At 45.0% G+C, this 26,336-nt stretch overlaps 2 protein-coding genes across 10 annotated transcripts in view; both read left to right on the plus strand.

The window, feature by feature from the left end:
• CAMTA1 (calmodulin binding transcription activator 1) overlaps positions 1-21,214 on the plus strand; it is a 237,312-nt gene extending 216,098 nt beyond the window's left edge. For 5 of the 9 annotated variants that reach the window (XM_039727754.1, XM_039727760.1, XM_039727759.1 and 2 more), the window contains 5 exons: positions 876-896; positions 3,307-3,500; positions 3,689-3,763; positions 8,461-8,491; positions 17,706-21,214. In XM_039727754.1, the coding sequence (XP_039583688.1) occupies positions 876-896; positions 3,307-3,500; positions 3,689-3,763; positions 8,461-8,491; positions 17,706-17,738 (354 nt within the window). In that variant the 3' untranslated portion in view covers positions 17,739-21,214. The remainder of the gene's footprint in view (positions 1-875; positions 897-3,306; positions 3,501-3,688; positions 3,764-8,460; positions 8,492-17,705) is intronic. The other 4 variants (XM_039727756.1, XM_039727755.1, XM_039727758.1 and 1 more) reach the window with 4 other exon arrangements.
• Positions 21,215-23,262: 2,048 nt separating this feature from the next.
• On the plus strand, positions 23,263-26,174 carry VAMP3 (vesicle associated membrane protein 3). The gene is made up of 6 exons (XM_039727624.1): positions 23,263-23,281; positions 23,779-23,860; positions 24,423-24,581; positions 24,904-24,931; positions 25,207-25,258; positions 26,012-26,174. Exons 2-6 carry the CDS (start codon positions 23,807-23,809, stop codon positions 26,148-26,150), a joined length of 432 nt encoding a protein of 143 aa, XP_039583558.1. The 5' UTR covers positions 23,263-23,281; positions 23,779-23,806; the 3' UTR covers positions 26,151-26,174.
• Positions 26,175-26,336: the final 162 nt, after the last annotated feature.

Here is a 26,336-nt window from a genome sequence, read left to right on the forward strand (position 1 = left end):
GAAGAAGATTCGTGTTCTGAATCAGTTTTGGAGGGAATCCTTGAAATTAGCTTGTGATAATGCCTGTGGTTTTGCTGTGAGATGGAGGGCTGTGATGTATTCCATATTGGCCTTTATGCATGCTACAGCCTGAGGATTCTCTGACTAGTTGCTTGCCAAATTTCATTGTGAAATTGAAGTTGGTTTTGCCTTTGATTAAGATGAAGATGAAAAATAGGTTGTTTTATTTTCCACATACTAAACTTTTAAACTATGGGAAGTCACATGTTGTAGGTTGATGCAAGTTTTTCCAGGACTGAGACTGTTCTCCAGGCTCTGGTTGGAGACATGTTTTCAGGCTGAGTTCTCAACCCCAGAAAAAGAAGATACCTTTCCTTTTATTTTTGGTTAGGATTTTGTTGTTGTTTTTTGGTTGTCTCTCATTTGGTTGGTTTGGGTTGTTTTGTTTTCTTTCATTTTGGGTTTTTTTGTTTGGTTTTGGGGTTTTTTTTGGTGAGGACTAGAGCCCACATTCCTCTTCACACTTTAACCTGCTAGACACAGTCTGTCTAATGCCTGGCAGCATGGTAACAGAAAATGAGGCAAGGCATCCATGCTCTTTTACAACCCTCAAAAACATTTATTTGGGAAGTCTTTCTAGCGTTAGGTGGCTGCATTGTGGTTCACATCCAACCCATCATATGGCTTTCATTCTGGAGTGATGCTTCCTGTAGTAGGGAAGCTTAATTCCATTCAAAAACTGCTTGAAAATTGCTTTGTCTTGGATCCTGGAACTGCTTCTTTTTGAAAGAAGATTGTTTGGGTCTTTTGTTTTGTTTTGCATTCTTTATTTGCAGAACTAACATTAACTCTGTATTTTTCTGTTTCTCCCCAAGCTTACTTGGATAGCCTTGAAGGTAATACAAATACAAACACTATTTTGGAAACAGTTCCCTACAGGTCACTAATTTTCACACTCAGTATTAACAAGGAGAACCTGGCATTTTGGAGAAACGTTTTAATAGTATCCACTAATAAATGCCTGTGGTTGAGAAATCAGTGACAAATCAGACTTTCTGGGAGTTGTGTAGGGACTGCTGTGCCACAGTTGCATCAGCTGCCATGAGCAGGGATGGGCTGAGCTGCTGGGAGGGTTTTGCAGCCAGTTTCCAGAGGGCTGGTTTTAGTGCTTCTGATCAGCTGTCACTTGGTGACCTTTGCCTTGGCATTTGGGGAGCACAGAATATTTATCCCACCTGTGAGCCAATGTCCTCTGCATTCTGCTTGCTTGCTGGAGTGTTTTGATTTTGAAGTATATTCATCTTTGAAATACCTGTGTGCTGAGTTCCTAAGACCAACATCTCAGTACGTTGCTGCTCATGCTGGAGGCACAACTGCTGGTGCCACTCTTAAACTGTTCACTAATTCTCTGCTGGAAAGATGGGTTTCCCAGCTCTGCAACATCTTAATCTCATCAGATTCTAGAATCAGCTGAGCTTTTCTCAGGGCTATCAGGAGGCAAGGTGCTTTTCCAGGAGAGAATGTGTCCTTGGGGTGATACTCCATCCACAGCTTCCCCCTGCCCCATGGTTTTGGGTCAGGCTGAGCACTGTTCTGTCACTGCAGGTGGGACACTGAGCTCACCAAAGCCTTCCTCTTTGGGGAGGAGTTCAGGTGACATCTCCACTGATCCCCTTTCCAGAAAGAAGAAGGGAACAAGAGGAGGACAGGGTGCAGCCACTCAGGTCTTAGGGCTGCATGCAGACATGGTGGGGTCTGGTCTGCGCAGTGACTGCTAATTTCTCTTTCACGTGCCTTATTCCTCTGATCTGTTACTGCACTGATCAGAGAAGGTTTGTGACTGGATTGGAACAGTCACAGCTCATGGCATGGTTTTGTATTTGAACCCTTCTGTTCAGGGGTTTGTAACTCAGCCACAGAAGTCCCATCTGGGCTAAAATTTTGAAGGAAAACCGTTACTAGCTCATGAGTGGACTTGTTTAAAACAGCAAATTTAAAATCACAATCTGATCTGTTAATTAAAAAATGTTAAAAAGAAAAAAGAAGGAAACAAAAAACCCAATAGAAATTAATAATGGCAAAATATAACTGCTCCTAATGACTGCTTCAATTCCAAAAAGTGAAATTTGGTAAATGGTGGTCTGTGATGATATTGGAGGATTTTTTGCTTTGGGGTTATGTTGGGTGGGTTGTTTGTTTGCTTTGGGGGATTTTGTTGGCAGTGGAGTGCAAAATACTGAGAAATGTTAGGACATTACCCTGTATGGGTCAGTAGCTGCTACTCATCTGTCTGATAAAGTGAGCAGAAAGCTGATAAAATATCCAGGAACAATGGACACGTCACTTTTGAAAGTATTAAAACTTACCAAAATAAGATCAGCAAACACTGAAAACCTCTGTACTAACATAAATGCAATTTCTGTACATTATTCTACATTTCCATCTTAGAAAGGACTTAAAAATATTCATGAATGCACATGGTTTCTGTTAATTGATGGTCACCTTGCATGCTGTCAGAGGAGAAGGATGTAGAATAAAGATCTTCTTTTTAAGAGTTTGCACCTGCTTTACTGGGAATCACAGTGCTAGATGGAATTTGGGAAGTGTCTGACTGCTCATGCAAATTTGTGATGCTTGTTACAGATTTGTCATTGGATGCTTGTTACAGATTTCTAATGAGATTTCATTTTGCCTGTGTCTTAGGCTCAGTATTAGACTTATAACTATTGTGATTTTGGGGGGTTTGTTGTGGTTTGGTTTTTAAGAAAGATGGGGACAGACTTTTGTTGCCATAGGACATGTGGTAATGGTTTCAGGCTAAAAAAGGGTGGATTCACATTAGATACAAGGAAGAAAGATTTTATAATGGGCCTGGTAAGTCACTGGCACAGGTTGCCCAGACATGTGGCAGATGCCCTATCCCTGGAAACATTCAAGAGCAGGCTGGATGGGGCTCTGAGCAGCCTGATCTCCTTGAGATGTCCCTGTTCATGTGGGGGGGTTGGACTAGATGACCTTTAAAGATTCCTCCCAGTGCAAACTATTCTATGATTCCATCAATCCAGTCAAACTATTCCACAGGCAGAAAAACAGATAGTCTGCATCAAGAAAACAGCTAAGTTCTGCCCCTAATCTTACAGTTGTTCCAGTTTGCTGTCACCATTTTCTTACACAATTCCCAATTAGGGAATAGATACTTAATTTACTTCTCATCACTTCTTAGTGGCTCCAGAGTCGTTCACTGTAGGAACCTGCTTCTTACTGGTCCTGCTGGGATGCCTCAGCTTCTCTTTGTTTCTGTTGTAGTATGCACTTTATAAAAAGATGACGCAAGCTGCCATTCTTATCCAGAGCAAATTCCGAAGTTACTATGAGCAGAAAAAATTCCAGCAGAGCCGGCGAGCCGCGATGCTGATCCAGCAGTACTACCGCAGCTACAAGGAGTGTGGCAAGAGGAGGCAAAACCGCCGGGCAGCCACCATCGTGCAGCAGAAACTCAGGTGAGCCCAGGCTGCTGATGCTCTTGGGATCTTTATTTATGGTTTTTGTGCTCTTCAAGGCTGTGCTGTGCTTCACAGACAAAGGCCAGCGGGAAAAGGACTGTGGTTCGTAGGATAATTGTTCTTGCGTTTAGTAGTGTTCTCCCCAGTTTTGCCTGCACTTCAGTGTTGGGGTTTTTTGTGTTTAGAAGCAGTCTGCTTACCAAGAAGCAGGATCAAGCTGCTCGCAAGATTATGCGGTTTTTACGACGCTGCCGCCACAGGTATGACACTATCTTTTGGTATCTGCCCCTCCTTAGAGCAATGTGACAATATCCAAGTGTGTCTGCAATGAGTGCAATGTAAATATAATAGAACCAGCTCACTACAGATCTTTTAATCAAAGAACAAAGCTGAGCTGTTTCCATGATGTGCTGTCAAAAATGAAATCTTTAATTTAGGACTGTTGCTGAAAGAGAATTGTGTACAGCTCCATTGCTTATAATGTAGAACAGCCCAGGTTGTTTGACTTTAAAAGCTGGACTTGAGGAAGTCTAAAAAAAAAGCTTGTTAAATCATAGCTACAGCTTCTGAGTGCCGCCCAAAGCATTCATGGTACGTGGGAAAGTGCAAAAAGTGATGACAACTGGTGTGTGCTGGAAATGCCTTTAGTTTGGACACAGTCATTTGGTTGGCTCTCCTCAAGTGTGTGTTCCCTTCAATGTGGGTAGGTGGGATGTGGCAGAAGAGCAGTGAGGTTAGTTCATGTCAGCCACTCCACAGACATGACGCAGTGTGGGAGCAGCACAGGCCTGCCAGAGTGCTCCCCTGTGGCAGCCAGCACTGCCATACCAGCAGGGTGTTTGCTGTAGTTTTTAGCTGAAAGGATCCCCTGTGTGACCAAGTTGCAAACTGGGACTTTGCCTAGACAGTGGTGAATCCTGAATTTCTGACTCTGCCCCCTCCATCCTCACTACCCATGCATTTCATCCACTCAGGAGCTGGTCACACCTGATGCATTTTGAAGCATGTTTAGTTCAGTCCAGTGACATTTAACAAGGAGAGCTCTTAGAGGCATGTGATAGACTCCTGATTTTAGAAACAGACTCAGTCCTTATTGCAGGATTTCAAAGCTTCACTTTGTAGGTCAGTGTGGCTCATGTTGTGGAATTACATCTTACCTGCAGGTTCAGTGGGAAGTAACATGTGTGGACAAGAAAGAGGGCTTTGTAGTTCCCAGGCTGATTCCAAGTGCTCTTGAAACAGCCACAGTCATTGATGAAGAAGCAGAAAGTGGCTTCCCTCTTTCATCAGGGCACAAGGAAGAGACCAAAGTGGTTGTTCTGTTGTGTTTGCTGTGCAGCATGTCCTGGAGGTTCAGAACTTCTGTGTCCTCTCAGATCTGCTTGAGATCCAGGCAGTCCCTGGGGGAACCATGTGCCAAGTTTCCATCCATGGGGTCTCTGGGGTCAGCCTGAGAGGCTCTTAGAGCCAACTCAGACACAGGCCCAGGGGATGCCTCTGGTCTGGCTGTGTCCCTGGGTTCCCACCATCACCCAGGATGTGCCATGCACTCCAAACAGGGCTCAGTTAACACTCCAGCTGTTGAGAAACACAGACTGTGCAGGGCTTAAATTGATCATAATTCCAACAGTTCCTGACTTCAGCTAGTTGCCTTCCTCTTCCTCAGTGCCTCCTCTTCCCTTTGCAGAGAGACCCTGCTCATCTGCACCACTGAGGTTTGCAGGCCAGACCCAGGGTCAGTCTGCTCTCTCCAGCAGCACAATTGCTGCTCTGGACATCCCTGCAGGAGAGGTTTAGCTCTTGGGGAGTTCCAGACAGAAATTCAGCAGCAGGGGGGATTCTCTGGCTCACATCACCTGTGCAGAGCTGGACCTCCTGCAGCAGTGCAGTCAGTCCCATGTCCATGTTACCTGTTGTGGTTGCTCAGGAATTCAGTCATGGTTCTTGGCAAGGATGCAACAAAAGGAAAAAGTGACTTGCCTCCACTGAAGATGTTAACAGTGTTTCAAAACTGCCTTGTTCTACCTTCTGAAATAGAAATGGTCACAGGGTTAGGGTTGCATATTTTCTCCAAACAATCATAAGAGTTTAAAATTGTGTTAATATAACTGTCAGTAATTGACAGATTTGAACAGGAGCATTGTGGCATTGGTAAATGCTAAAAGGGAAAGCAAGACTTAGCAAAATAACAAAATCAGCATTCAGAACCTGCTTGAAAAATGCATAAATTTAGCAGATTCATAAAACTGCTTAGAAAACGTGACAAGTTTGATTCTCATTCCCCATTTTCCTCCTGCTTGCTAAAAAGTTCCAGCAAGCAGAAAGGCATTTTCCAGCAGTGGGCACTTCATGCTCTGTACACTTGGGCTGCATCTGTTCCTTTAGTGTCTCACAGACCCTTGGGCTCCTGTGGCTGCTGGAACCACACAGGGATCTGGTGCCTCTGCTCTCTGCAGTCAGTGACAAACACTGTGCAAATCAGGTTCCTAGAGCTTTATTACCATACAGGATTTTGAAGACAAATTAGAATCCTTTTGCTTGTATAAACTGTAAAGGAAAATATATAATCCTGGGAATTACACAGGTCATCTACTCAATAGAACAAAGCTTCACTTGCTGCAGTATCTCAGCTAACTCAGACTGATCTGTTCATTTCTCTGCTCCCTTAAGGGCAGATCCCTGCCCTTGCCCTGGCACAGCCATATCCTGGTGAGGGCACCCACCTCATTCCTTCCCAAACCTGGCTCTGCAACCCTCTCTTAGCTGCCTTGTGGTGCACGTACACTGGGGTTCCAGGTGGAATTGCTTCCTTCTCACCTGCTCTTCCTCAAGCTTTCTGAGTTTTCTTTGTGTCTCAGGACATTGTTCCTTCCTCCTTGGCTTTTCTTGCTTACCTCTTCCTAAGGAGAGAGTAATAAAGCTTAGGATGCTAAGTAAGTTTCAGATCACCTCTGTGTGAGCTTCCTAATTATATCCCTTGAGTCTCCCATGTGACACTCACACAGGGTACAGCTGATGAGGAAGGGGTTGGTGCTTGGGCTAAGAGCCCACACACTCTTTCTGCCTATGGAAATCTCATTGCAGGCTCCTCCTGTATTATTACAAATTAGCACACTGCTGCTCTAAACAAGAATTTAAGAAAGCCCCAATCTCCAGAAAGAAGCACTTCAGCCATCCAAGCTCCTGAACATCCAGGGGTGAGCCATAACAGCCAGTACCTAATGTTAGCTAATGCTCTGTGGTATAAAAATGGCACTGTGAAGCTACTTTTTAAACCACAGTGCCTTGTCAGTGCAAGGGATGTAAATGACAACTATTTTTGGAAAATCTGAGGGAGTGAGAGAAAAGAGAGCATGCACAGGAATGTCAAACAAACAGGATCTTGTAGCAGATTTCTGCCAGTTGATAGAGCTGGGGGAAGAGGCTGCAAAAGCCAGTTGCAGTCTGTTGTAAGAGAGTGAGCTAAGTGAGAAGGCAGTAAATGCCTAAAGTTCAGAAATTCAACCTTTGAAAAATTGAATGGTGTAACCTAGGCTTTGGCCATGAGCAGATCCTAGTGCTGAGCCAAAAAAGTACTCTCAAGGAGCTTATTCTGTAGTCTTTAGGTGAGATTTATTCAGGGTTTCCCCAGGCAACTGTCTGCTTGGTAGGGTTTTTTTCCTGTTTAAAATTGATCAAAGTCTACTTTAAGCCAATTATGAGAACTGTTTGTCTGCTTGCATTCAGAGCAGCTTAAATGGTCATCTTGTCCTATTTTGTTTAATAACTTTCTGGCACAAAGGCTTAATATCTCAAATGTGATTTTGATCCTCACCTTGAGGATCTGATCTCCTGAAATTAATGTTTGTTGCCTAACCAGAAGGAATTTCAGGTGTTTTGGGAGAGTTAATGAGAGGTTCTGCATTGCAGCTCTCAGTAGTGGGTGCATAGATGTTGATGAAAATCGGAAAATACATGAAAAATACAAGAAAATCAGTAAGTTTTAGTTGAAAATATTCTTACAGAAGATACTGGAGCTCTAGTAGCTGAATGTCATGGAGACAAAAGGGATCATTCATCAGCAGGAGTCATTCTGACTGTCAGACATGTATTGCTTCCTTTTGACTTTGAACAAAACCCCCCATATTTATCCATCTATTGTCATATTCTCAAAAATTTGATGGAAAACATGCATCAGCATAACATGGTGTCAACATGGTGTCACAGAAGTGTTGTTTATTGAGAATGAAACAGAAACTTCCTGGCCTCCCAGGGAGCTTCACCCATCTTCCCATGGTGCCCAAACCTGTCAGCTTGTCCTTGACTAACTTCCAGCTCAAAGCTTGCTCCCCACACCTCCAGTGAGCTGAGCTGTCTCCAGGCTCGCTGTGCTGAGGCAGAACCAAAGCTTTGCATAGTTAATAATTTTGGAAAGACTCCACCTACTTAGTGGTGCCCAGATGTGACACACCTAGAGCTGCAAGGAAATCCAGGAGCTCCGAATGGGTTTGGATTTGCTGAGCTGAATTCATGTATGGTACAGCCAGCTTGCACTGGGAAGGTAACCTCCTGTTTCCTGTTCTTTCTCTGAATTGTAGGAAAGTTTTACTCTTCTGGGAGATATCTAAACCATTGCTAAGACGGAATTATGATCTGCAGTGTTTTCTATGGAGTAGCATTTGGAGTGGGATAGAAAAGAGGCGATGGCTGCCAGGGAAGGCAGGATGCAGCTAGAAATGCCATGGGAATGACAGCATTGGGTTTTTTCTACTTGCTTATAACTTTCTGCCCTAAAGCACCTAAACACAGGACTGCCCTTCCCTGGTAAAGAGGAGTCCCTAGGCAGGAGTGGGAAGGGTTCTTTCTCTCCAGGCAAGCAGAAGTGCTGTCTCCTCCTCCCTGAAGTGAAGCTCTGGGTAAGGTACGGTTGTTGCCCTGTGTGTCTAATGGCTCTTTGGTATTGTTTTGCACTCTAAAGCCCTCTGGTGGACCATAGGCTGTACAAAAGGGTGAGTGTAGCTGCCTGCTAGCCAGTTCCTCTCTTCCATTTTAAATATATTTGCTTTCTGCTTGCTTGCATGGGGCTGCGGCCGAGATATGCCAGTGAGTTTCACCTCCATTAATTATATGAAAGAATCTTTAATAAACTAACCCTACTGCAATGACTAACACTGCTGCTTTTGTACCAGGACAGAGCTCTGCAGTAGATGTTACCAGTGCATGAATGTGTGAAAAAGGACATGTATATCCATCATGGGCATGCTTAGATGGCATTGTTGGTGGGGTATTTTTTCAGTATCCAGAATGGCTGTGAGTAGTTGTTGGAATTTGACAGGGTCTGCACTCACACTCTCAGTGAACTCCGTTGTCATGGACTGCAGCAGCATTCAGGGTAGATCATAGGAAGCTGCACTGCAGGTGCAGCCTACTCTAAATGGGTACTAATTTCTGCCTGAGCCAGATGGAAGCAGAAGAGCTCCTCACACTGCTCTTTACTCCCAAAGGTGGTTAAGCACCAGTGTTTATCTTCTATAAGTTGGTCTTTGGTAAGTTGCACGTCTGGTTGCGTTACAGGGCCAGCTTTTTGACAGCTGTTTATCTCATTTATTAATCCACATATTGGGAAGGAAAACAAAAAAAGAAATTAAGTGAAGATGCTGTAACTGTGTTATAGTAAGTGCCAAGAGAGCATCTGTTGGGAGTCTCATTCTCAGCATGAAGAGCCCACTCACCTGTGTGCTCAGTCATGTTAGTGGCTGGTTGGGTGTGAGACAGCAGGCTGGCAGGAGGTGGTGTTGCCTGGAGTCAAAATAAAAGCTTTCCAAACAATTTTAAAGGGCTATTATAAAGAGCAGTTCTTTAATTCAGGTGCAGAAAACATAGGTAAGAGCATGTGCGGTACAGGATTTGTACAATTTTTATAAGGTTAATTAATTAGTGTAGTTAGCAGGTAAATCCAGTAGTTTCACCCTTGGGCCTGCCCCTTGGAGTGTCTCCAGGAGGTTCTTTGCCCTCTATCTTGTTTTGACTCTCAAATGCTGGTGCAAAACAAGATGTCCTTGTTCTTTTCTTGAAAATAAGACTAAATAGAATTTCAAGAGTGTGACATAATGTATTAAAAAGGGCTAGCTATTGAACAGCTAAGAAAGTGCTAGAAACTATAAAACTATATATTAGAAACCTGCAAAGCTACAAATAGATGAAAAAACTACAAATCTTTAGGTATCAGTGGGAGAATTCCCGTGGCAGGTCTCTCAAGGCATGTGCCTCAGCTGCCAGCTGCTCTGTTCCATCTCACACCTGAGAGATTGTTAGGGCAGCAGGGTTTTTTGTAAAAAACTGCTGCCAGAAACTTCACCATTTGGGTGCTTATTGCTCCTGTTTCAGCAAGAAAGGGGTGTCCTGGACCTTGCTTCCATGTAATGTTGTAAAAAGAAAACTGCATTGTTGATGACGAAGTTTTATTGACTTGGAATTGCAAAGTTCATTTTCAAGACTCAAGAGTGAGAGCATGAACTGGCCTGAGCCTGCTGGAGACACCATTATTTGTTTTACTATTTAGGCTAACAAAGGAGCAGCAGCTAATGACATTTGTTTCCAAATTATGACTTCTGTGCTACCATTTTTTGTTGTCCTAGCTTTTTTTACAAGTTAAAACTTGGAGTTTTTACTAATAATAGATGAAGTAGGAATTGGGTGAAATGAGGGCAAAGGCCCAGCCCTGAGGGCAGGCTCTGCTGTCAGCAGAGGCCAGTTGTCAGTGTTGGAGGAGAAATGATGCACTTTTAAGGCTTTGTGTATGTGACAGCATTTGAGAAATGAGCAGGAAGCAGATTCTGGATGTTTGGTAGCATTTGCAGGTTTTGCCTGGGATGACCAATGATGTGTGATGGATGGGGAAATGAGGTGGCTCTCTGTCTGGAAAAAGTAAACTGTGAGCTATGTACTGGCTGCTATTCTGCCAAAATAAGTCTGTAAAGGCAAAATGAGCTGCTTTACGTTCTGGTGACACCCTGTGTGTGTGTTCTGGAGTGCACAAACACCAGGAGTGTTCCAGGCCTGCTGGTGTGCACAGGCTGGCACAGCCCCTCGTGCTCAGGAATGCCTGCAGATGTGTCTGTAATACAGATTGGTGTTTCCTGTCCACGTGCTGTTGGAGTGTGCAGAGAAATGATTGCAGCATTTGGTCCTGGGTTTCAGTTTTAAAACCTTTCCAAATTTAGTGATTTTTTTTTCTGGATTTGTTTGGTTGACATTACTCTAGGATCAGTAAAGAGGAAGAGGCAGGAATTTTTACTGGATGACTCTTGTGAGATGAGACTTGGTATCCTTCTGCAGCAGAAATTAAAATACCTTTTAGGTGAAAAAAACCCCATCCAGTTGCTGTTGCCTTTAAGTAACAGTTTTCATCTCAAGGAAACTTGCTTCAGTAGAGGGATTTCAGCTGCTCACCATGCCCCCCTGCACAAATGTTTGCCTTCATATTGGTCAGCCCATCCTCTGTAGCCTCCTGCAAAAGAGAGCTTTGCTCCCAGTCCAGGTGCAGAGGTGAGCAAGTTGCAGAGCTGCCTGCAGTGTGACCCTCTCTGCCCCACCCTTGGCAGAGATGATCTGGAGGAGATCACAAGGAGTGATGGAGTCTTTCCCATCTCAAGGGGATGACAAGTCAGGCACCTTCTGCCTACTTCTGTCCTCTCTGGGGCAGAACAAGTGCACTTGTTACCCGTGATCATGAGTAATAAAAACTGCCTTCATTCATCTCTAATGTACAAATGAGCCCCCTTACCCCACTGTGTTCTCACATTTGATTAAATGCTGCTCTCCAGTTTTGGAGAGTTAAGTGTGTAGCATCTGAAGTAATTTCTCTGGTAAGTACAGCTGCATTTCATACCTGAACAAACAACATCTGCTGTGTTTTGTTGTTCTCTGCATACTCTTACCTCTTTTGGCATTTTAGCAACAAACCTTTTCCTACTCCTCTGCATCTAGGACTTGTATTTTTAACATTGTTTTAATCAGTGCTGAGCAGCAGATACTGCATTGAGGTTCCTGGTTTCTTGCCTCTCTTAGTAAGATGGAGAACAGGGGAAAATTTCAAGGGGTAGGAAAGTCCTGTTTGTTTGAGTTCAGGACAAAGTGTGAAAATGTCATACTGGGGTATGCGTCACTGTACCTGCAACAAAAGTTTTCAAAGTAATTTCTTTTTTCATTTTTCACCTCTTGCAGGGGCTGAATGTGTTTGGAGCTCAGATGTGTGTATTAAATTGCAGACTGCGTGCTCTGGGGTGTCGTTCTTATTGGGCCTTTCTGTCTTTTTTGTTTTGCTGCCTAAATGAGGTATCTGGAAAAAGGCAAGATCTCCCTTGTCTTAAATATCCCACAGGCCATTTCAGCTCTCAGAGCAACAGGTAACTCGCCAGCCAGCCTTCTCTGGCTCTTGCACCCTGTTCTGTAAACTGATCTTCAGCATTTGGACTCATTCAGCATTTCCCTGGCTGGGCATTCTGGAGTCACTCTGGTGGAGCAGCTTTGTGTTATGCTTTCCCCATGAAGCCATTGTTTGCTGTGACCTTTTCTGGGTAGGGCTGGTTCATCTGCTGGCAGCTGTACAGGACTGGGGAGGGCTTGGGGAGAGGAGCTGCCACTCGCTGGGGCTGTTGCTTCCTACATTGCTTCAGCACATACTGATGCACCCCCTGTACACTGTCCAAGTGAGCAACAAGGTGTGAGGGGCAGAAACTTCGGCTGGCTGGAGCAGTTTGGGAGCCAGGATGTATCTCCCAAGTCAGGGTTCAAAGCTCATGTTTGAAATCATCTTCTCTTCCCTCTGTGTATGTCAGCATCACGGCTGTGATTTCAGACACCTTAGCAGTGGTCATTCTATTGCACGTGCTTTTTCCTTCCATCTGCTCTTCAGCACTTGCAGAGGGAATAACTTTATTTAATAATAGAAGTGATTACTGTCTGGAGAATGTTATTTGGGGAGGTGTTTGTTCAAGGCTTCACCAGTGCAAAATCAGATGTACAGTCCTTGCAGTTTTGTGCATGGTTCAAGAGCTGCTGGCATAGGATGGTGCTTTTTGTTTGGAGACCTGCAAAAGTCAGGGCCTGTTTCCCATTCTGGGGTGCTCCACTCAGAGCTGGGCATCACTTGAGCTGTGCTGACTCCAGCCCTCATTCAGCTCAGGGAGGCACTCCCAGAAGTGATCCAAGCCAATGTGACAGTGCTCGTAGACTTCTGGAGAGGTTGCACACCATCCAGCAGCACCTGGCCTGCTGCTGTCACTTTCATTGCCCTCATTTCCTCTGTTGTTCAAAAAAAAAATCTCACTGCAAGTCTACCAAACTGGGTTGAAACATCTTCGCTAAGGACATTCTTTCTGCTGTTCAATTCTGTAAATCCCAGTAGTGTTCTTTTCCTTGCAACATTTATTAATGCTTGTAACTGCAAATGCTACACTTTGGTTCTCTTCCCTGCCTCAGTTTAAGACTGGAAAAATGTCAACCAAGGAAGATTGCCTTACAGCATGGAGGCAGTGCTATATTGTTCACTTAAAATCTCTCCTAGCAGCACTTACTCAAGGGATTTCTATTCTCAAGGATCCTAATTTGTCCAAAATTCTTCACTGGTCAACCTGTATTTTTTAACTGCAGTTGAAAATGTTGAGAGTTTATTACACTGAGTACTAATGAAGAGGAAATACCAGTCCCTGCTTTTGTTGTAACCAAACCAAGTGCCACTGAGTGAGGAGCTCAAGAAGAATTAAGAAAAGACTGAAAGGCCTTCTAAGACACAGGAAAGGCTGCAGTGCAGGCTGTCCAAGAAAGAATTGGTTGAAGACAATTATTTTTAGGTTCTCTTGACAAAGCCTTTCAGATAATTATTACCTTGGTGCATGCACTGGTTCTGGCACCTCCTGTTTATTGTGGTTTGAGGAAGCAGCATGGGGCTCACAATAACAGCTCAGAGCTTCCCCAGTGACACTCTGGCCAGGGGCTGGTTCCATTTTTGGTGACATTTGGAGGTATTTCTGTTCACTTGGCTGTGCCTGCTGCATGGTGAGCAGGGCTGCCCTGTGCCAGCTGCCAAGGAGAAGGAAGAACTTCCCTGGCATCCCAGGGCCAGCTCTGGAGAGAGGAGGAGAGACTGACAGCTGCAGACTGCAAGTTTCCCTGTCTACCAGGCAGTGTGATAATGGAATAAAGGACTCACAGTACCTACCTGCACTCCCACCTGCAGTGGGACACACACACTATTGCATTGAGCAGAGATTGGTTAATAAAGAAAATAGGGTAGCTTAGTGAATTTGGGTGGTTATCATCTTGAGGCCTAAGTGTGTAAATGCTGTGGAATGCAGGGTTTGTTTTAAGCCATTATATACTAAATAGCATCTTTCAGTAATGTACCTGTGGCAGATTTCAGTTTATACTTTCAGGGAAATTCTGTACTCTTTTGTGTCTCTCTTTCTCAGCAGTAGTTATTACACCTGCATGTAAATGATGTAAATCCCACCTGACCAAGGAAAGTGTTGCAAATGCAAAGTGTTTGACACTGTCCCATATGACATCCTTGTCTCTAAATTGGAGGGACATGGTTTTGAGGATGGGTGGATGAAGAACTGGCTGGTTGGCCACATGCAAAGAGCTGTGGTCAGTGGTTTATGGTCCATATGGAGGCCAGTGATGTGTGGGATCAGCAGTGGGGCTGATACTGTTCAACATCATGGGCAGGGGGGATTGAGGGCACCCTCAGCGAGTTTGCTGACACCACTGAGCTGTGTGGGAGGGAAGGGAGGGAGCCAGAGGGACCTGGACAGGCTGGAGAGGTGGAACTGTGCAAACCTCAGGGACAAAGGAAAGTGCAAGGTCCTACACCTGGGTCTGGGGAGTCCCACATACACAGACAGGTTCGGTGGAGAAGTAGTGGAAAACAGCCCCATGGAGAAAAACTTGGGTTGTGGTTGATTAAAAACTCCCCATGAGCTGGCACTGAATGCTCCCAGCCCAGAAACCAGTTGTGTCCTGGGCTGCATCCAAAGGAGCAGGGGAGGAGGGGATTCTCACCCCCTACTCTGCTCTGGTCACTCCTGCACACAGTTCTGGTGTCCCCAACATAAGAAGGACATGGAACTGTTGGAGCAAGTCCAAAGGATGCTGTGAAGTTGATAAGGGAGGACTGGAGCACCTCCCCTACAAAGGCAGGCTGAGAAAGTTGGGGCTGCTCAGCCTGGAGAACAAAAAGTTGTGTGGAGACCTCACAGCAGCTTCAGTGTGTGAATGGTGCTACAGGGAATCTGAAAAGGGACTTTTCATCCAGAACTGTAGTGATAGGGTGAGGGTAATTGATACAAATTGAAAGAGGGGGATTTTAGTTTAGATATTAAGAAGATTTTTTTTTTTTCTGTGGGGATTATGAGACACTGGAATAAGTTACCCAGAGAAGCTGTGGCTGCCCCATCCCTGGAAATGTTCAAGGCCAGGTTGGATATGGCCTTGAGCACTTTGGGATGGTGGAAGGTGTCCCTGCCCATGGCAGGGGAGTTGGGGCTAGAAGATCTTCAAGGTCCCTTCCAACCCTTTACGTTCCATGATTCTGTGATTCTCTGTTTCTGAACCAGGACCTGTTTCAGTGCAAATGCTGAGTGCTGCAGTAATTAACTCCTGTTGGCATGTGTGTTCCAGGCAAACAGATGCAATAGTTGTGCACCAGTGCAGATATTGCATGCTGTAGGTTGAAGTTTGCAGCAAAGCATGTCTTGCATTCCTCCAGTGAAAGTGCTTCGTTAGTGTAGCCCTGCATGTGAAGTGCTAAAGTAAGGAATAGCATGTCTCAGTGGAAGAGCCACCAGCTTATTTAATGTGCATGTTCTCAGTGAGAGATCTGTATAACAGGTTAATTTTACATTACAGTACTGAAGTGCAACAGAAAACACTTGGAAGTTGCACTGCAAATCATGCATTAATTGATGGTACTTAAACACAGCTAATCTAAGCTTTAAAAATTGTCCATTGCACAGAGGCACAACATCTTTTCTAGCACAGCACCAGGGATTCTGGCTCTCCTGCTTCTAAATGCTGCACTACTAGAAATACTAATTAAAAATTCAAGGGAGAGGCTGCTTTTCTGCACCAAGAAAATAAAAGTAGATATACTGGATATGAGTAACTTGTCATTTGTCACTGTTTTGGCTTACTGTGTCAGCCCTCCTGTGTGTTCTGCAATGAAAAGGGGATCTGGCTGTACCCAGCATGAAGAACCCCAGTGAACTTAGAACTCCTAGAGAATAAACTTAGAGGCTTGTTGCTGCCTTCTGTGCAGTGCTGAAGCCTCCACCCTCTTGATGTCAACAGGCTCTTTTAGACACCAGCTTGTGTACAGCAAAAATGTTCCTGTAGAAGATTTCTCTGTAAAGCTGTAGCAGCAGTCAGGCTCAGCATGGCACTGTCCAGGCAGGAACTGAGAACCCCTGGTGCTGTTGGCTCCTTGTCCCTTCCTCAAGCTGGGACCAGAGCACTGCTTGGCACCTGGGGGAGCCTGCAGGGCTGGGCTGGGCTGCTGGGCTCAGATTTCAGCAATGTCAGTGGCCCTCAGACCCTGAACACACCATGTGCACTTGGCTAGCAGAGCCCCCTGTCTTTCCATACATTATACTCTTCAGGATATTGAAATTAGGATAATTAACAAAGGTCTAACCTGCATACAGGTTAGTCTGATTTGGTCCCTGTTGGCCACATTTCACAAATACTGAGGGTGCCTTTGAGTCAGCTAAAACAGAGGTAAAAGCAGCCAGCTCCCTTTTCACTGTGGTTCTGACTAATAGTACATGCAGAAAAATGAATAAATAAAATGGTGAAATGGAGGTGTATTTATAGAGATCCATTTATAGCCTTCATTCTGTCCTTACATTAGCAGGCTGGTGCAAGAGCCAAAAGATGTGTGGGTGTAAGTCTGTGCACAGTAGCTACAAACTGTCACTGCTGCTCTCAGCTCTCCTGACATGTTTTCTTACTTTTATTTACTTGGGCTTTGTTGCATTCTTTCACTTGTAGCTGGTAGCATTACACAGACTTGCATCTCTGACACTATTTTTGTACTATACCTTTGTTACTTGTCCTTTCAAGTTTTTGCAGCATCACATGAGCACTTGAGCCTGTACACGCTTAGCTAAATCACTTTTTTTTTTTTTCTGTAATCTGCTCCTTTTGCAGGGGACTTCCCCTTGCAGGAGCAGAGGGAAGACACACGGAGGCAGGTGGGAAAGGGATCTCACTGCAGAGGAACTCCCTGCAAGCAGAGGCAGAGCCAGCCCCAAGCACTGCTGGGCAGCACAGGAATGCCTTTGGATTTGGTCTGGCTCCTTTGCACTGCACACAGCCAGGTTCTCAGCCTGAGCAGAAGGTTTCCTGCTGCCCCAGCTCCAGTGCAGAGCTCTGTTTCACTTGATGGGATTGAAGTGATTCCCTTCTTTTCACCCTTTAATTTAATTTTTAACTCTTTCAGCTTTCAGTGATGGTTTAGTTCTTGTGTTGATGAGTTAGAGGAGTAATGTATGGCATGCATTTGGGAGAGTTGAGAACTGGCCACATCTAGGAAGAGTGACTTCCACACTGTAGGTTCATCTCCCTTGGCACACAGCATCCAGCATCCTGCTCTGCTGGGACAACACAAAACCTGCTGCCAACAGGTGATAAAACACAGAGGCACGGCAGCTGGAGTGCTCGTGAAACAAAGTGCCTTCCTTCACACCCATACCAGTTCTTGTGCTTGTACATAAACACTTTCTTCAGTGAGGCTCTCAATAAACTCCAGGCTTCCTTTCCAAGCTGCTTTTCCCCCACTGTGCTGTCACTGCCTGAGCACTGTGTGGAGAAAAGGGCCAGCACTGAGCAGCCCCTGAGCAGCTGCAGGGTCAGGAGGGGACAGCAGTCCAGGGAGCCCCAAGCGCTCAGGCTGACACCAGAATGAAGCCCAGCTGTAGCTGCCAGTGCTGGGGAAAAGCAGTGGAACCAGGTGTGTCTCTCCAAAGGTGTTTGTCTGGGATCTCCAGTGGCCCATTCCTGCGCTTCCAACTGTTTATGGTGTTGGGAAGGTGTTGCCTTCCTGCCGTGTCTCTGGGAGCTGCCTCTTCTGCACGGGAGGCTGGAGTGATGAATCCTTTTGATTGTTCTGTCTTCAAGAGATGTGTGCTGGAAGTGTTACATAGCTCCTCTTTGTTTTTTCAGAGTGAAAGAATTGAAAAAGGCCAAGGAACTTGAAGATACGCAGCAGCATCCCGTAGCAATGTGACATTGCTTTTCAGACTGTTTTCATTTTCTGTTTTTAGCAGAGACATGCAACAACAACAAAAATACCCACTGCAGTTCTGGAAATACCAGCTGCAGGATTTTAACAGTAATGTTTTGGTCATTGCATTTGCACTTTCATGGACAACTTTTAATTTGTTCAGCAAGACATCTTGGAACTCAATCTTCTGTTGGATCGTGGGGAAAACAAGACACCAGGAGGAAATCGTGAGTTGCTTCATTCTCCGAGGAGGAAGGAAGAAGCGATTAATTATCCTTTTCATATAGGGCTGTATTAAACAACATGTGGAACTGTACAAATATTATACCAAAAATATTGTTCAGAAAAGGTGGGAATGCACAAGCAACACAAGAATGCTGTTCCTGCACCTGTCAGTCATCTCCAAGAAACTGAAGCTTTGAGAGTCTCAGTGGAGGGGCTTAGATCAGTACATCTTTATTGGGTCCATGCATCCTCATTTCCTTCGCACTCCTGTCCTTTGTGTTTTATTTAAACCTCTACAGCACACTTAATGCAACTTTTTAAATCTGCAGGTTTTTAATACATCCCGTGGGAACTTACAGGAGGGGTTTGGTGTATGAGAGACACGGGTATTGCATGAGGAATGGAGAGAGCAGCTTAAGCAAGTTTTACACTTTTTTTTTGTATTTTTACTAGAACCTGCAAACATATCAACTGTCATGTACTTTCTCTCATATTCAGCACTTTATTTTCTAGCCTTACCTTCATGTACTATTGTTTTAATTAAGTTCTCAAATAATTTGTAAAACATGTAGCTTTTTCTCTTTATGTACTTGTCAAACCTCTTGTCATTTTGCAGAGTCACGTACATATGTTGCCTGGACATTTTATGCCACCTAAAGATCAGTGGTGCTGCATTCTGGCCAGTAAATTTCTTATTTTGGCTACTTCATCAAAATCTGGGCAGTTTCTGTATATATAGAAGGTAGAAATGGAAAATGAGAAAAAAATATTTGAAAGGGAATATATTGATTAATTACTAAATATTTTATTCACAAAGGGTCAATAACTTGGCAAGATAAAATTATTATTTGTATAGTTTTGTCTGAATGAACGAGAAGAGTGTGGATGTATTGTTTGTACATATTGTATATATTAAAGAGATATGTGCATGAACTCAAGAAAAAGAAATGAACAAAGCAAAGCATTAGTGGCTATGGTCTGTAAAATGAAACAAAAACTTTATTTCACTATAAGAAACTTTATTTTAAATGTTCTTTAGAAGAACATTTTTGCTAAAGCATGACTAAATGGCAAAAAAGAGCTACTGTATTTAGACTTAGGAAAAAAAAGGCAGAGCAACATTACTTTAAAAAAAAAAAAAAAGAAAAAAAGGATATGTTTACATTTGATTTTGGCTACCAGGAGTTTGATTCAGTTGGGTTTAATTTATGTATTCCTTCCTTCTTTTTTTTTACCCCCGTCTTTTTTTTCTTTTTTCTTTTTTTTTTTTTTGCCAATGGTGCCAAGTAATGTGAATGCTAATATTGCTTAAGAAAATTAAGTTACTTTTGCAAAGCAGATAATCATAAGAGTACAAAAACCGTATCTAGCTTAACACCATACACTCACTCCAATAAAGAACACTTAGAATGAACATAAAATGAAAAAAAATAAATAAATAGTACGAAAGTAGAAAATATGTTTCACATTTTCATATCTCCTGCTGGAAGTCAGAAAATGTAATAAAAATTGCACAAAAAATTTTAAAAAATTAAGTAAAACTTAAAAAAAAAAAAAGATGCAAACTGATCCTGTAGGGGTGTCATGGTATATTGCTATTTCCACATAGTGAGGAGCCAAAGAAATTAGATTTTTTTAAAATTGAGCTACTAATTTAAAACTGTCACAGATTCTCAACAATGGGAACCAGTTCTGATCTTCATTACACAGGAATGTAAGGGAAGAAACTCCTGAAGTCCGTGTCATTACTTGTGGGTCACGTACATGTGTCTGAGATCAGAAACTGCTCCTGTCTGTTTGTCTCGCTCGTGGCAGTTTAAAATTTCTGAATGAACTTGTGTAAATTTGAGATTGTTAGTTTTGGAATAGTTGTTCTTGCTTGATCCCGGCCACCAACTGCAATGTTTAAACGCAAGGCTTGTTGTGAAGCCAAAAAATATTCACACATAGGAAGCTTTGAAACTGGTGTCTTTAAAAGAAGAGTAAAAACAAAGATTGTGGCAAAAAAACTGGGGTCAGTGCTCTTGGTGCCTTTTCTATAATTGTACCTGTTTTTAATTACTTCTTTTCACTGCCAGCATTGAATTACAGTAGATGTGCTATAGCTCATTATCAGAATTCTCTTGTACATTTCTGAACTGCTGCTTTATGACCTGATTCAATTTTAAAAAAAAGGGAAAAAAAGCAAAACAAATGGCCTGGCGCTCGCACTGTGCCTGTGGGCAGCCTTGTAGCCTGATTTACTCTCTGCAATTGGAACCTTGACCATTAAATTTTCCTCCCACGCCAAAACAGAACAGGAGACGCTGAAGAATCTCCTTTGGAATGAATTGGAAATGCTCTGTATTAGTACTGGAAGAACTCTTGACATTTTGAAACTGAAATGTTGCACCCATTAACCAATACGTGACAATATAGAATTGATCTGTTCCTAACAAGAGTAGTGACCTCAGTGGAAACGTTTTAACTCCTTGTCTTTACAGAAAACCATTCAGTAATATACAGAGCTATTTCAAATTACTCTTCCAGATCCATGGGCCTGGTGGTGTATCTACTAATCCAGATCCTGCTTCAGCCAAACGTTTAAGGCTGTGCTGGCTGTGAGGCGTGCAGCAGTTCTGCAGCCCAGCTGCAGGACTCCTGCACGCCTGCAGCCAGGGCAGCTCCCAAGTGCTTTGTTGTGTCGGGCCGTAACCCTTCAGTGTGTCACTGGGCAGGGAGCAGCACTCCCCCGCAGTGAAGTGATCCTTAGAACCCTCTTCTTGGTTGTGGAACTTAACATTTTCACCTAAGATGTAAGTAAGTGCAGCTTTCTAGGAAAATTCAAATTTCCCAAGTGCCAGGAGCCAGATCTTCTGTCTTCTGAGAATAGAATCGCTCCTTTGTGAAACACATTCGACAGCAGTAATACTGTGTGAAAGAAATACAGAATATAACATGAACCCCCTCTCTGGTTGCACGCTTATGGCAGTTCCACACAATAGCTGGTGCCCAATGGGGGGTCCCCAAGACTTGCATGTAAAACTAGTATAGATGTCTTCTCTTTTGTAAGTTTTATTTTTGTAACTGTGCATGTAAAGCATCACTGAATCAATGGATCTGTTGAAGAACTCAGCTGCTGGAACCATGCAAAATGTTTTGAATTGCCCTTAAAATATGGAAAATGTTTTCTGAATGCTTTATATTCTTTCTGCTGTAAATTAAAAAAGAAAATTTCCCCATACAAAGTGTGTGCCTTCTTCTGAACACATCTCTCCTTCTGAACACTTCTCTTCCATCCTACTTTGAGAGCAAAGTAGTCCTTTAATTACTCTAAGAAACCACAAAAAAAGAAGAAGTTTCTACACAGCCTGCTGGTAAGAATATTGCATCTGATTTCTTAGGGGTTACGATGTGACAGTCCACAGCCTGCCCGAGCAGGTGCAGCCCCCAGAGCTTTGTTTGCAGTTCCCCTTCAGTGGGCAATCACTGCCAGGGTTTTTGGTGAGAAACCATATAGAGCTGGAATCAAAATGTTTAATCCTACCGTGTACACAAGGCAGAGTCAAACGGCAGAGTTCAAGAGGGCTGCTGATGCAGAAACCTCAGGGGTCACATTTGATGATAAATTAACGGAGACACAGTAACTGTTGCACTAATCAAATATGTCACTTACATGAACTGGTCCTCGAGAACAAATCTTGTACCAGGCTACACGGCCAGCCCAGCAGGCAAAACCTGAAAGCAAGGTTTAATAATTAATAAATTAATCTGGTCTATCAGAGACCGTGTTAGTGCCATTATGAGTAAGCTCTTCCAAAACCCAGCTCCACAACTGAAGACAAGATTTCAATAAGAGAGTTTCTTCTTGACTGCAGAGGAAGTTTAATTATGTTTCTGTTTTAGAATAAATCAGCATTTAACTCTCCAAATTGCTCCCATTTTCCATCTCACATGGCTGTTAGTTGCTGGGTTGTTTCCCATCGTGGCAGGCTGACCCAGTGCTGAAGGAAGGCACCTCCTCTGCTCCCTCATCCCGGGCCGTGGCGGGAGAGAACTGCAACCCCAAACACGAGGGGGAAAATGCCGGGGGCGAGATAAAGTTTAATAAGGGGCAAAAACAAAAGATCACTCAGAACACGCGGTGCAAAGGCCGCCGGGGCCGGTGATCCCTGGCGGAGCCGCCCCGGGGCTCCTGCGGGAGCGCTGCCGGCAGCACCGAGCTCCGGGCACCGACAGCACCGACAGCGAGAGCGGGGATCCCCGGGCACCCCGGGGGCCAGGGCGGGGAACAAGGACAAGGACAAGGACAAGGACAAGGGCAAGGACAAGGGCAATGACAAGGACAATGACAAGGACAAGGACAAGGATAAGGACAATGACAAGGACAAGGATAAAGACAAAGACAAGGACAAGGATAAAGACAAGGACAAGGGCAATGCCAAGGACAAGGACTATGATAAGGACAAGGATAAGGACAATGAAAGACAAGGATAAGGACAAGGACAAGCACGCCCCCGGCCCCCCTCGTGCGCTGCACGGAGCGCACGGACACGCGTGACAGCGCCACGGAATGCCCGTGGCTGTGTGTGCGAGACTGCCCACGTCTGTCTGTCCGTGTGTGTGTGGGTGTCCGTGTGTCAGTGTGTCCGTGTATCCGTGTGCCCGTGTGTCCGTGTGCCCGTGTGTCCGTGCGTCCGTGCCCGTGTCAGCGTGTCTGTCTGTCCGTATGTCCGTGTCCGTGTGCCCGTGTGTCCCCATGTCCGTGTATCAGTGTGCCCGTGTGTCCGTGTGTCCCCGTGTGTCCGTGTCCCGTGTGTCCCTGTGTCCGTGTGTCCGTGCCCTGCCGCTCTCTCCGTTCCGTGGTTCCCGTTCCCGTTCCCGTTCCCGGGCGGGGCCGCGCCCCCCAGCGGCCATGGCCTGGCCCGAGCGGGGCCCGCCCTGCCGGGCACCGGGCGTTGCTCTGCCGGGAGCTCGCAGGAAGCGCTGTCATTTCCGAGCCGCTCACCTGGCGCTGGAGCGGCACCGAGGGGCGGCGGCAGCGCCCAGACTGACCCCGAGCTGCGCGGGGCCCGCGCTGAGCCTTGCCCTGCCTCCCGCCGTGCGCCTGTGCTCCTTACGTGCGAGTTAGAATGCAGTGTGGAAATGTGGAAATACAGGAAACAGGCGGACTTGGCTGTTTGGAGTGCCAGGATGCAACAAACAAGCATCTGATGTGAAAGAAACAAGGACATGGAAGAGGAAATTGAGTGCTGATAGTTCTGGGGATACACATTAAAAACCTGGCTGGGTGGCGGAAAGGTAGTGAGGAGTATGTACAGAAACTGTTGTATCCATTATAAAGATGCAGAGTAGCTGATAAAAACAACTCTGTTACAAATTTAAAGCTGACCAAAGATAAATTTTGTATTTTACAAATACTTTTTCCTTCTGGCGCTTTTTCTTGCTCCCTATCAACTGTTTCAGAAGAATAGAGAAGCATCACTGGAAAAATCACATAGTTATAATAATACTAAGTTTTTTTATTTATTTTTTATAAACTACTGAGCCTAAACTGCTCACTCTCTGAGGCCTCTGGAGCATTGTTGGAGCTGTCCCCTGCCTCATTGCCAGGTGTGGTGTTAGCAAGCCACTGCTGCCTCTGAGCACAGCAGCAATTTGTTGACAAGATCTTCGGGACACTGCATGAGTTGCACCCACTGTCAGCTGTTAAAACACAATTTATCCAGTAGGAAACTGCCCTGTGTTTATTAAAAGGACACACATTCCCAGTTTTCAGGACTGTGATGATGCCTTTCTTTCCTGCAGGTCGGCCAATGTCCCTGGAAGCTCAAACATGGCTGCTGGCAGCAACCGCCGGCTTCAGCAAACTCAGCACCAAGTAGATGAGGTAAAAGCCTGGTCTGGTAGTAGTGTCAGCCTCTTCTTGCAGGAAACCTGTGCAATTAGAAGGGATATTTTTTTCCAAAGCAGTTTTCCCTTCATTCTATGAAGGGGAAGCAGAGGTTGCCAGTATCTAAACATGAGCTGCAGTCTTGGTGCTTGAGGAGTTGGCATAAGTAAAGACAAAAACCTTTGTTTACAGAGAATAAGCTTTTTTCTCATCAGTAGCCGTGAAGCTGGCTACCAAATGTGATTTTTGTGGAATCCAGAAGCCAGGCTGGCTGGCAAGTATTTCTTGGCATGGTTTACTGTCATGTTTATATTCCTCAACTTCAAGCAAGGAATTATTTCCCAGGTTTGAAGGCATGCCAGCACTACTGACTTTTTAAAGTAGCCATTCAGGGCTTCTAGCCACAGGTGGATCTTGTAGTTTTCTTTGAGCTGATGGCTGCATGTACTAGAAGGCAATAGCTCCTGCTTCTGAGAGAACATGAGTGCCTTGTGGAGCTGTGTGCTGTCTGGTCGTGTTGCACTGTGTGGTCACTTACTGCGAGCCCTGAATGCTGCAGGTCGTTGACATCATGCGGGTGAACGTGGACAAGGTGCTGGAGCGGGATCAGAAGCTGTCGGAGCTGGATGACCGAGCTGACGCCCTGCAAGCTGGGGCCTCCCAGTTCGAGACCAGCGCGGCCAAGCTCAAGAGGAAGTACTGGTGGAAGAACTGCAAGGTAACCTCGGCTGCTGTGCTTCACTGTGCCTGGAACCCTGTCACTGTTCTGTCTCAGAAGGCACAAAGCGTTTAGCCAGTGGTTTTTGAGTCACAGCAGCTGGTTTTTAAAGCATGGCATCGCTTTTTGAAGTAACAAGCAGCTGTGTTACTGGCCGTGCTGCCCGAGGCAGGATCTTGTCTGGGAATGGCCAGAGGGGAAGCATGGCAGTAATCTGAGGCTTTGAGAAACCAGAGGAAAAGGCTAAAAATGCATAGCTTGAATTAATGTGTGGGAAGTATTAGAAAGTGGAAGAAGCTCACCCAGACTCCTGTACTTGTAGCTGTTGCCAAAGGTTGGAATCATCTTTGGTGAGTAACAGAACAGCTTGTGCATTCACTGGGGACAGGCTTTGTGTGGAGAGAACCACATTGCTGTGTTTGCCTGTGTGCATGGCCTGCCATCTCCGAGTGCTGGTAGTGCTTGGGTTGAGCTTGCTGACTGAAGAACCTTTGCTTGCCACGTTGGATCTGACAAGCAGAGCTGAAAGTCCCCTGCAGGGGCTGTTCTCCTGTGCCCTGAGGGGCACTTGGTGCTGTTGCATGGTGTGGAGTAAGTGTTGTATGTCTTTTTTGTTTTTTCACAGATGTGGGCAATATTGATAGGTGTTGTTGTCATTATCATCATCATCATTATTGGTAAGTTGGACCAGAACGGGGATTTCTGCTGGATTTGGAATGTACAGTGTTAATTTGCTGACTGGTACAGTTTGAGCAAAGGCAGGGTACTCAGATGGGAGTATATCCAACAGGAATTTGAAATAGCAGGGATGGATTTAACAGCAATTGCATGCAGTGAGTGGCAGACTGTGGGAGCTCCAGTACTGGAATCTCAACCACGAGTGAGGGTGGCAAAGGTGAAAGTGAAAATAGCAAGGGCTTGGAAAGCAGGAGCAGACCTGGGTTTGTTTACAGCTGCCTGCTGCGGAAGTGTAACCTGAGATTCCACACACTGTCCTTGTCTGAGAGCTCTTATCGTCTGCCCTGGCTTCCTGCTTTTCTGTGGCAGTTACGGGTGCACTGCCCGGCCAGGGAGGCTTTGGGTAGAGGTTTGGCTGCTGGGTGAAATGAGACTAATGCTGGGTTAGAATAGAGCCAGGTATGGAGTGGTTCAGTCTGTGAGCCCTCAGGTAACTGCCGAGGGTTTAAGGGGAAGACAGTTTTTAAGTTTGTGTTGTAACAGTAACAAACAGAGCAGTAACCATTGACATCTGAGACACACTCCTGGTGTGCAGGCACAAGGGAAAAATACAACTGAAAAAAACAACATAGGCAAATGCTTAGATTTAAAGGATTTAAGAGGGGTTTATCTCTAAGATCTCAAATTCTTAAAAGGCAGGATTGTTATAGTGAGGGGCTGAAAGATATCCAACCTTTTTCTTCTTTTTATAGTCTGGAGTGCGTATTCATGAACTACAAGAAGAAACTCAGTTCAACCGAAGGTGCCTTTGAGAATCCTCTTCAGCCTCTCCACTCCAAACCTGCTGCCTTCTCAGCCCGTTTACTGCTGTTTGAAGCACACCTCTTTTGATTACCGAGACGTTGACTAACTTTACCGGTGGCCTTAAGACACTCCTGTCGTTAATTACTAACCAGCACAGCTCTCCGCCCTCACGGTGCCGCCATGGCGGGCCCGGGCCCCGCCCCTCGCCCGACCACGCCCAGGGGCGTGGCCGGCGCCGCACGTGGCGGCGGGGCATGCGCGCGCACGGGGGCC

The sequence above is a fragment of the Passer montanus genome, unplaced genomic scaffold (genome assembly GCF_014805655.1).
Source record: "Passer montanus isolate IOZ18808 unplaced genomic scaffold, ASM1480565v1 scaffold62, whole genome shotgun sequence".
NCBI classification, from domain to species: Eukaryota; Metazoa; Chordata; class Aves; order Passeriformes; family Passeridae; genus Passer; species Passer montanus.

What these genes read in the sequence shown, in the direction of transcription:
- VAMP3 (XM_039727624.1), top strand. Translation starts at nt 23,807, where the DNA reads ATGGCTGCTGGCAGCAACCGCCGGCTTCAGCAAACTCAGCACCAAGTA. An exon ending in ACTGGTGGAAGAACTGCAAG is followed by an intron (nt 24,582 to 24,903) that starts GTAACCTCGGCT and finishes CTGTACTTGTAG; the next exon opens with CTGTTGCCAAAGGTTGGAAT. An exon ending in AAAGGTTGGAATCATCTTTG is followed by an intron (nt 24,932 to 25,206) that starts GTGAGTAACAGA and finishes GTTTTTTCACAG; the next exon opens with ATGTGGGCAATATTGATAGG.